The 11,031-nt window shown below is 51.3% G+C and overlaps 1 protein-coding gene across 1 annotated transcript; it reads right to left on the bottom strand.

The window, feature by feature from the left end:
- Positions 1-3,895: 3,895 nt before the first annotated feature.
- On the bottom strand, positions 3,896-9,740 carry RND1 (Rho family GTPase 1). Its single transcript, XM_032876898.1, has 5 exons — positions 9,533-9,740; positions 8,648-8,735; positions 5,927-6,036; positions 4,937-5,071; positions 3,896-4,229 (listed from the first exon to the last, which is right to left on the bottom strand). The coding sequence occupies exons 1-5, from the start codon at positions 9,650-9,652 to the stop codon at positions 3,984-3,986; spliced, it is 699 nt and encodes a 232-aa protein (XP_032732789.1). The 5' UTR covers positions 9,653-9,740; the 3' UTR covers positions 3,896-3,983.
- Between the last annotated feature and the right edge of the window lie 1,291 nt (positions 9,741-11,031).

The following is an 11,031-nucleotide window of genomic DNA, read 5'->3' as shown; positions in this document are numbered from 1 at the left end:
AAGGCGAGTTCCCGGTGCAGGGCAGCGTGGGCCAACATCGAGTGCCTGAGAACTACTAATACCATAATGCACCGCGTGAGGGCCGGCCCCGGGCCGAGGGGTCTCCTGGGCAATGTGGTTCTGCAAACATCTGAATTTGCGGGAGTGAGAGTTACCTGTGGGTTTGCTTCCAGCCAAAGATTCTCTCGCCGCACAGTCTTCCTTGGAATGTGCTGGTCTTCCCAGAAAGTCATGACCTGTGGCTTACGACGAAGGAATTTAAGGGCTTCCTGAGCTATCAATAGCGCTTAATCTTCAGTAACAACTACAGTAACAACAAATAGTGTACCGCGTGTGGAAGAGCGTTTTTACAAAAAAAAAAAAAAAAAAGGCGAGGTAGATTAGCCCCATTTTACGGGTAGACAAACTAAAGGTTAGGTTACAGGAGTAACCTAGTGTTTCACAATGAGGATGGGACAGTTCATTGTGTGGGACTATCCCCGATTCAAGAGGAGGTTTTAGCAACGTTTGGCCGGGCAGGAACAACCCGCAATTATTATGCCAACTCCAGATGAACCCATACGTGGATTGCAGAGCCCTCCTAGAAGGATGGTATCACCTGGGCTGTGGCACCTGTTTTCTCAACTTTCCAAATAGGATCCTGGCTTCCTTATTTTCTTGCCCTTTGAAATCTACCCAGTTGTTGGACTACCTTCCTAGTTTTGCTTCTTTTTTCCTCCTAGTCCCCCCTCTTCAGTCATCCACGGAGCTTTCTCTATCCCAAATTGTAGTTTCTCTTTGGTCTTATGGTTCATAGTTCACCAGCCCCACTGCCCCCAAAGAAGCCAAACCTTGCAATTTCTGGGATGGTTTAGATAGATACAGGGAAGTGTCTAATGTCCTCTCCCTTCCCATTTTCCCATCATCAGCATTTTGGTTTCAATACCATGGGGCTGTAGGTCTGGCTTTTCTCTCTAAATGTATGTTCAGTTCTCTTCAAATAGAGCCTCAAATAATCCTAAATAATCCTAAGCCCCTGAAACACCACACACAATGGCCCAAAGTAACCCTGGGAGAGACAGGCTTCGGCTCTTAGAACTCTACTGCCATTGATTTGCCCACTTTTACCCCAGAGGAAGATCTGAGGGGAAAGGATATCTGAGATCTACTCGATGTAACTCATGCAGTGAACACTGGAGGGCTCTTCGCTCATAGAATGGAACTTGAACTATCAGACCGAAGGTGTAGACCTTAAGAGCGGCAGCTGTAGTATTTACTGAGAATCTTCTAAGTGCCCAACTCTATGCTGGATACTTTTATTATTTGTCTTACTTATTTCTCATAACAGTATGATGTGGGTATTATCATCATTTTACTGTTGAATTATGCCTTCAGCAGCAACATAGTTACAAGAATGAAGCCAGGATTCAACTCCAAGTTCATTTCGCTTTGGAATCCATGCTCTTCCCGTTTCTAGGCTACTACTACTCTTTACAGATAAGTAAACTGAGAAACTAGAAAGGTGGTGAGGTTTGTTCAAGTTCATAGTGGCAGAGTTCCCCTAGTGTTTGTGCACAGCTTTCTCATGACACACGTAAGCATTGTGCTTCAAGGATACTCACATGCTTTGTCCTACCCTGGTAGTTCGTTCGTTCTTTCTTTCTTTCTTTCTTTTTTTTTAAGATTCTATTTATTTTATTTGACAGAGAGAGATGTCACAAGTAGGCAGAGAGGCAGGCAGAGAGAGAAGGGGAAGCAGGCTCCCCACTGAGCAGAGAGCCCGATGCAGGGCTCGATCCCAGGACTCTGAGATCATGACCTGAGCTGAAGACAGAGGCTTTAACCCACTGAGCCACCCAGGTAGTTCTTTCATACATGCGTCTTTGGAGATGGGAGTTTGGAGTTTGGCCCATAAGTAGAATCTCCTGTTTAGGTACAACACGGCTAACAATACGGAGCCCATGGGAGTATAGTTAACATTGAGACCCAGTTGGAATCCTGACTCCACTACTTACTAGGAGTATGATCTTGTGCAAGTTATACAGCATCTCTGACTTTTCTTTCTTTCCTCTTTTATAAAATAGGAGTATTTCTTGCCTCACAGACTAGTATAACAGTTAAAAAAAAAAAAGTGCATATTCTGGAGTCCAGCTGCTGGATTTGTATCTGGGTTCTATCACTTTCTAACCTTGTGACCTTGGACATATTAACTAACTTCTCTGAACTTCAGTTTCCTTATCCGTAAAAGGAGGTAGATAGTACACCGTAGGGTTAGCACAGAATTAAGTAACATAGAAAGAACTCATAAGTGCCCTTGACCCATAATAAACATTTAACAAATGTTAGCTATTATCATTTATAAAGTTAAGTGTGATAATCCAGGTAAAGCTCTCAGCAGTGCTGAGCACGTAGTAGGAGCTCAATACATAGTAACTTTTTATTTCCAGCGTACTGTGAAACTTGGAAAAAAGAGCTGTAAGCAACTGAAAGGATGTTAAGGCTCCTGAGCGGCCATCAACAGGCAATGGAACCGGGAGGTCAAGAAAGCAAAAGACGTTACCACTCCTTCAACTCGTAGGAAACTGGAACCCTAGGAACTGTCCCTGAACCACGGATTCAGGCCTTCCCACGTTCTGCAGGGGTTGGAATTTCAGTGGCTTGGATCCTCTACTGAGGATTTCACCAAACCTTGTCTCTCTCCTCTAGATTCTCTAAGGCAGTGTTTCTCGACCGGGAGTGATATTGCCCCCAGAGGATATTTAACAGTATCTGGAGACATTGTGATTGGGGGGGAGGGGCAGAGGGTTGCTACCAACATCTAGCAGGTGGAGATCAGGGATGATGCTAAACATCCTCCAATGCACAAGACAGGCCCCAGCATCAAAGGCATGACCTAGGCTAAAATGTCATTCGTTCCCAGGTTGAGAAACCCCAGCCTGGGGCTAAAGAGCTCTTTACTGGCTTACTGGACTTGGGCAGGGTTTGGGTGAGACAGCGAGAAGGAGGAAAGGGAAACCCTTGTTGGAGACACCAGGGAACAGTAGAGGCGGCCACTCTGTGACCCACAGAAAGGGCCCCAGGATATCTTCTTCCTTGTAAGCAAAGAACAAACAAGGAGAATGGAGAAAGAAACAAAGAAAACAGAGCCAACTGCTTTGTATGTGTTATATTTTTCATTAATAAATAGGTTTTTCTTCTTTAAACACGGAACATAGAACATATTGAAACACTCCCCCCTCCCCCCGATTCCAAAGACAAGAGTCTATAAAACAAATGCCAGCTGTACTGCCCTAAGGGCAGAAGTCTGGTGACCCCCACCCAGCCCTGCCCCCTGCAGCACCACCACCCCCACACTGCAAGAGAAGGGGGTCTGGGGCTTCTCCCTTGGACCCTGGGGACTTAGGTGAGAAGCATATGAATGTATGATGTCACCTCTCCATGAGGCATGGGCTATGCAAAGATGAGGTTTCCTTCTCATTGGCTCTGACCAGCTCCTGCCCTTCTGGTTTTCAGTTATGAAGCACCAGGGCTCAGCTCCCAAGGGAGCCGCCTCTTGGCTTCCCCACTCCACTCCTGTGTGGCTTCCTCAGAGGGGAAGGGAAGGGCTCGGGGACCCCTCCCGTCCCCTGGCCCACATGGAAGCGCTGTGTAGAAGAGGCATGATGCTGAAGGTGAGGCTCCTAGAGGCTCCCAAGCCCATGAGGCCAGCATGCCCCCCACACCCCCACACCTTTCCTTCCTCTGGAGCGGGGGGTACACTGGGGCAGCCACCCCCACCACAACCTAGTGCCTGGCTTGGGGTGTGATGGTTCTTTCTCAGTGTCAGGTCCTCAAGCCGGGCCTGGCTCTTTCCTTGTCCTGTTCCTGTCTCCTTCCAAGCCCTCACCGTGGCCATCTGAAAAACGCATGTCCAGTGTCCTAAATTGTCCCATCCTCCCTCTCCCCCGTGCCTCTGCAACCCAAGGGAGGAAGTGGGAGGTTGCCTCCCTTCTCCGACCCCCACTTCACATAATGGAACAGCTTTTGGCCTTTTCCTTCTTGAAGGTAGACGAGATGAGTTCGGAACGACTGGGGAGGTGAAGCAGTCGCTTGGAGAGGCTTCGGACAGGGCTCTTGGGAGGCACCGGGCTGGGCTTGTTCAGACACACCATGGATGCCGTCCGGAAAATGCTGTGGATACTCTTTTCTGAGGTGAAAGCTGAGCCTTCCAGGTAGATTTCTGCACCCAGCTGCTTGGCTATTGCACAGCCCTGTGGAGGGGGTGAGGTCATCAAGGCTGTTGTCCCACATGGCTCCGAGACACTGCCTTCTGTCTTAATGGTACTCCCCCAGGATCCTCCTGATGAGACAAGGGCCAGTCTCCCACCACCACTCTCTGCTGATTTCCTTAAGCGGAAGCCTATATGCACCTCACTATCACCTGTAACGCTTCTAGAACAATCCTGATGCCAGACCAAGTAAATCAGAATTTCTGTGGGTAGGCATTCATATTTTTAAGAGCTCCCCAGATGATTCTAATGGCAACCACTGGTTTAAAAGAAATGAGCCTTACGCTCCCACGTGTGAAAGAAATTACCCAGGAATTTCATGAGAAACACAATTTCTGTATCTTTCTCCTAGAGTGACTTGATAGGTATGGAGTCAGGAATTCTAACAAGCACATCTGGTCATTCTAAGGCAGGCAGTCAGCAAAAAACAATCTGAGAAAGACTAGCGCACACAGGAATGGCTCATCTGCCAACCTATGGAATGAATCGGGGTTAAAGAGTTGTCTACCACCTCTAGCAAGATGACTGGTCTGCTGATTAGAGATGGCTCCCCAGAACACCAGTTCTCCCTTGCCAAAGTGAGAGCTTGAGAAAGGGCCACATTTCAAGTCCTTTGTCTATAGCCTTCCGCACCCCATCCCACCCCAACACGTGCGTGTGTACATGTACGCGCGCGCACACACACACACCTGCTCATAGGAGATAGGTGCCTGTTTCTGGTGGGACAGCTCCATCAGTGTGCTCAGGTCTGTTCGCAGGTCTGTCTTGCAGCCAATAAGCAAAACACGGGTGCTAGGACAATAATCTAGGATTTCCGTCCTCCACTGAAGAGCCATGTGAGAGGGGAGGTGGGGAGGAAGAAGGAAGAAGAGTCAGTGGCTGACAGCTACCTGGAGAAGCCCAGCGGGCAACATCAGACCCGCCATCCAGTATATCACAGCCCAGCCCTCCCTGAGTCACACAGCATCACCAATGCACTAATTACATCATCTTCCCGCCGATGAGGACTCTGGGGCCACAGGAGTGCTGACCCCGAGAGCCTGCCCCTCATTCAACAGCCCAGTTCACCAAAGGAAGCATGGGGGCAAAATCTCCTCCCACTCTCTACCAAGCATGTGTGGCGTAGCTCTGCCCCCTCCACCCAGTGAAAGGGCTTCACGGGTCCAGAAAGCCAGGAGCAACAGGGAGGAAGCCAACCAGTCTCTTCCCAAGGAAAGGAGATAATCCCAAAGTCTTCTGGAAAACTACTTCCACAGGGTGGGAGACTCTTCAGGATGGGCAGACTTTGCCCCCCAGACCAGGCGTTTCCTACCTGCATGGCTGGCCCGGTGTTGGTGGGCTTGGGATCAAAGGCAACAGAAGCTCCCTGCAAACACCCACCTAAGCCTCAAACTCCGTCACAGAAAGGTTCTGACTCTCCATCCTTCACTTTCAGCGTCTTCAACACCACCCTCCCTTGCTGGGCCTCTGGCAGAGCAGTATGGGCTATGGCAAGGGCAGGGGGCAGAGAGGGAGGGAGTCTGGGTTCTAGCCCCAGAGCTGGAGCTAATCAGGCAAATCACTTCCTTCCCTGGCCTCAGTTTCTTCCTGCTACAGAAGAGGGGACTGGACAGCAATGTCCCCGAGATTCCTTTCTGTTCTCCAGCTGAGCTGGAGGCTGCCCAGTTGCCCAGACTCACCTTCTTGAGCGCACTATCCACTGTCTCCGGGCGGCTGATATCAAAGCATAGTAACACCGCATCCGAGTCACTGTAGCAGAGTGGACGGACGTTGTCATAGTAGGGAGATCCTGGTATGTGGGAGAAAGAGCTGATGGTGAGCTGTGGCATTTGCCCTTCCTAAGCCCAATGAGCCCTGGGAATCCTGTTCTTGACCCCTAGGTTAACTGGCTCCACCCACCTCCCCAGGTAAGAGGCTGCAGCTTAAAATGTTGGGACCCGACCACCTGCCAGAAAGCAGTACAGAAATATCATCTTCCTTAGTCCTTAAAAAGGGAAAAGGGGAAACAAAAATGGGGGCATAGACTATATTCTGGCCCTGTCTCCTACAGTGGGCTTAATTTCAGGTCTGCCAGTTTTATGAGTCCCAGAGGGGGATGCTCCCACCCCTGCAGAGAGACCAGGGCTTGGGTCAGGTGTCTTTTCTAGAGTCTGCCTGCTGCCCAACCTCTGCTCCCTGTTTCTGCTCCAGGGTCTCTCCAACGAAGAAACAAACCTGCCTGTTACATAACTGGCTGCCTGGCTTCTTTGCCATGGGGTCAGAACTCTAGGAGGCTGAAAGGGGAGAAGGAACAGCATGGATTCAGTGCCTTACTCTTTCTGCCTGTGAGACACTGCAGCCCCTATCCCCCAAGATCTCAGGGAGGCAGTTTCAAAGAGAGCAGCACCCATAGCTAGGGATCTGGAGGCTCGAGGAAGGGTCCTTCACCGGGAGGGCAGCAGGTGCTGCAGACCCAGGTGGCCCAGCATGGGAGAATGCTAGGGGCTCAGCCTGCCCCCCGCCCTGGGGAAGGAACAGTAGCAGATTTGGAACCCAGACAATCCGTGCTCAGAATAGCAAGCAGCCCCTCTCCCTGCACCGCAATCGCCATGGAAACTGGGGGGAATCCAAGCTGGGGTGGGGGTTTGGTTGTAAAAAAAAAAAAAAGAAAGAAAGAAAGAAAGAAAGAGTAAAGAGGAGTTGCAATAACTATCTGCTCCTTCAGCAATCCGCCCCCATCCCCTGTCTGAGGTGGGGTCTTAGCTCGCCAGCACTGAGCAAAGGGAGCACTGCAGCACTTGGGAAGGGGGAGGGGAAAGGAGGAGGCCTCCATTCTGGCTCCAGGCAATCCCCCTCCCCTAAGACCAGCAAGTGAATAACGGGAACAGGCTCGACCCTGGCCCCGATTTTGGGAAGCCCCATCCCACACACTGCCATCACTTTTTCCTTCCTTGTGGGCACCTAATTTGAAAGGAGTTGGAGGATGACTGATAGGCTGCATCCCTTCCGAAATTGGGGGGTGGGGATGCGACACCAGGAACAGACACCACTTTGCTGACTTTCCATTATCTGGACTGGGATTCAAGGGCTGCATTCTGACGTGGGGGCAGGGAGGGGGCACTCTGGGGCAGTGGTAGTAAAAGGAGATGAGCTGCAGTAAGATTCTGGGAAGACTGAGGAGGTGGGCAGGGTAGGGCAGCCGAAACCCCATACATTCTGCAGCCGAGCTGCATTCCGGTCAGATCCAGCCAGCATAGCACAGTCCAGGATAACCAGAACCCTGCCTCCCAACCCCTGGAACTGCATCAGAAGAAGGCATACCAGGTGGAGGAATTTCTGTTTTGCTTTGTTTGGGGGAGGGAGGTAGCAAGGGGAAGGCTCATTTTCTGTTTATCTACTCCCCTACCCCCAATCTTTTCAGACCTCAAAAATTAGACATGGGAACAACAGCTCTTAGAGGACTGGGATGGCATATTTATTATATGTAACAGGAAACCCCTAGTGATTTACACAGATCCTCTTTGAACTCAGCCTGAATGTGCATTTTTGGAGGGTGGATTTTTCTTTTCTTTCTGTTACTCTGGGCTTTTAGTCCTTAATTATGACTCGGAGCCCAGTCTATTAAAAAAGAACTGGGGTAAAAGAGATAATGGGAAGGGATCAAAATCAAAGCAAAGGACAGCCTAGCACTGAGGGTTTAGGGTTGAGAGGAAAAATATTGCTTTCTACATTCCAGAAAGACCCAGCATCTTCTACCTCAGCCCAGTATGGTAGGGTGGGGGTGGAGGGGGTGACTGTCACAGCCACCCCCCTCCCTGCACTATCTACAACGAAACTGTGCCCCACATTAAAGCCATCTCCCCCACCCTCCAAAACATCAATGATGCATCACTTCATCCCTGAGCCGCAGCGGTATGACAAGTGGAACCGAGCTGCGGCAGGCGGACAGCAGTGGCCCAAGATGGAATGCAGGAGAGAAAACTGAGTGAGGAGCAGTATTTCCCCAAAGCAGGCTTGTCTCCCAGCCTCAAACACCACTGCCTCCAGCAGCACGGACTCCTGCCTCTTATCTGGCTTGGCTATGGGGCAGTAAAGGCGGGGGTGGGAGGACACGGAGGGCAGGGGGTGGAAATGGAGAAGCCCCGCCTGACTGCCCCCCAGTTATATTCATGGGTCCATTCACCTCACCATCCCAGCCCTCTGAAAGAAGGAGCTAGACCCAGAGAAGTGGCTTCTGGAGCTCATTCACTCTGTGCCCCTGGACATGCCAACCAAGGGAATCTTCAGGTCCCCTTCTGTCAGTTTCCCAGCCAGCATCATACACAGTCCTCCCCAGCAAAGAGGGAAACAATTTCTTAAAGACAGCAACTATAACAGACCAGTGGGGGTGGGAAGGGGGCATCTGGGGCCAGCAGTCTTACCTGAGGTGTCCCAGAGACTGAGCTCCACCCTTTGTTCCTCTGTCTCCAAGCAGGCTGTGTAATTCTCAAACACGGTGGGCACATATGTCTGTGAAAAGAGAGGAGCTCGTCACACCCTGGGCTCCCCTACTTTCATAACCCTCTGTTTGGTGCTGGCTACATAGGAAGTCACTCATCCTATGAGATACTAGAGGGGCAGGGGAAGGAAGGGGAGGGGAGGGGGCTACTTGCGGCAGGAGGGACACATGGGACAGGAAGGAGGGCAGTGTAGAAGCACAGGCACTTTGCTCCATGGAAAAAAGAAATCTGAATGACTTCCAATGGGGGACAAGCCCCCTCCCTTCCCGCTCCCCCACCCCAATCCTAGATGGTCAGGGAGGCAAACACACAGATTTCTCTCCTCTCCAGACTTGTGTGTCTCCGGATTTTAGAGCCCCAAGCAAATGCTAGCTCTTTATCTTCTCCCACAAGCCTCTTGGACCAGCAGGACAGCAGAAGCCCTCCTCGAGACGGGCTCCCGGACGGAACCTCTGAGGGGATGAGGACACCGTCAGGTATTACGTCAAGAAGAAACCCCAGACTCTCAAATGCCTCCAGTTCCCTCTCCCGAGAGCAGACCCCGGGATAAAGGGAGGGAGGAGGGCATCTGATCGGGGCCTATGGGTGAAGAGGTGAGGAGGAGCCAGCGGGGCGGCAGAAGTGGAACAGGTCTCAGGGGAGGCTGAGGCAGGGCGGTCCTCCAGCCGGGCTGCTGAGGATGGGGCAGGGTGGCGTGCGGTAAGCTGAGGGGGAGCTAGGTCCCCCTCACCCCGGGCAAGTGGGAATCTAGCCACAGGGAAGACAGGCAGGCAAGGAGAAAAGCTGGCCAGCGGGCGGGCCGCTCACCTCGGGATAACAGTCCTTCGCTAACACCTGTAACATCGCCGTCTTCCCGCACTGCACGTCCCCCACCAGAACGAGCTTACATCTGGCCACGACTGGCTGGGGGGCCCGTCTCTCCTTCATGGCTGCAGCCTCCGCGGGACGTGGACTCAGAATCAGAGAGGAGAAGGTTGTGCCAGGTGCGTCTCGGCACAAAAACTCAGCCGGGATCCTCGCCTCCCTCCAAATGAAAAGGAGGCTGGCACGGCCGCCTTATATCGCCCCGGCCGAGCCAATCACAAGAGGAGGCGGACTCTGTTAGGACCAATCCCTGAGGTGGGATCCCCTCCGGCAGCCAATGGTAGGAGAATCTGAGTCAGTGCCCTTTTCCTCCCTTCCCTTTCTCTTAAAGCTGTATCTTTGCTTCCTCTGCAAGGGGATTCCCACGCTGTTTGCATTTGTATTAGGAAGGGGGGATGGGGACGTGAAGCAAAATTAATGGTCCTGAGTGTCCATCAATTAGTGTCAAAAGCAAACTGGCCCTGAAGGCAGAAAATGAGGTCAAGCTGGCTCTGTCCCAAGAGAAAAGCAGGATCTGCCTCAACTACAGACAGGTGGCAGCCGGGCTGGGGGGTGGGACGGTGACCCCACAGATCTCTAACCTCTTTGTTCTGTCTAATACCCAACCAAACTACTTCTGGCTTCCTCTCCCAGAGACTCCTGCCGTACCCCTTTATCAGCTCCTATTGTACCCCTTTCAACGCCCAAGTCTGGAATCGCCTTCACCTAAATAGACCGACAGATAGGTAATGAATAGATAGGTAGATGGATGGATGGATAGATAGATAGATCTTCTTGCATCATCTAGAAAAAAAACCCATACAGTTCCTGACCCAGAGATGGGCAGAGAGAAAGGAATGAGGGTGTCTGGCAACTGGGGATGACATAGAAGAGGAGAACAAAGCAAACAAAGTCCCTCTTGGGCCAGATCACTTCTCACCCCATGCCAAGCAGGAGCTGCTTAAGGGTGTTTGTTCTGACACCCAGGGTCCGCTTCCTGGATGAATCAGGCACAGGTCCAGTTCCAGGTTGATACGTACTCATGCCGACACACTCTGTGTGTCATCTGGTTAAAGTCCAGACTGGAAGACTGGGCCTGGGACTCTGGGATCAGTAGGCTGGAGAGCAACCCAAGGTTGAGAGGAGCTACATAACTGCCTACCAGCCCTGCCCCTCAGAGCCCTGGCATGTTAAGGAGCCTCTCCCCTAGTCAGAACTGTGGAATATACACAGCTTGAATAGCCCACTGATTATTCAGGAACAAAAACAGTCTAAATAAGACCTCTAGGAATTAGGGATTGGAGTAAAGCTGATCTTGGGCAAAAATGAGAGCACCCCAGAGTTTATCATTAGGTCCCTTCTCCTTTTTTAGCTTAGCACCTCTGGAGCCTGCTCTGGGTCTTGTCCCATCTGAGCTCTCTCTACCTTCATTGCTGTCGTACCCAGGCATACTTTCCCTGATG

The sequence above is a fragment of the Lontra canadensis genome, unplaced genomic scaffold (genome assembly GCF_010015895.1).
Source record: "Lontra canadensis isolate GAN:19392208 unplaced genomic scaffold, GSC_riverotter_1.0 scaffold59, whole genome shotgun sequence".
In the NCBI taxonomy this organism is placed as follows: Eukaryota; Metazoa; Chordata; class Mammalia; order Carnivora; family Mustelidae; genus Lontra; species Lontra canadensis.
The sequence above is the reverse complement of the archived record's forward strand: the minus strand, read 5'-3'. Positions and strand labels throughout refer to the sequence as shown.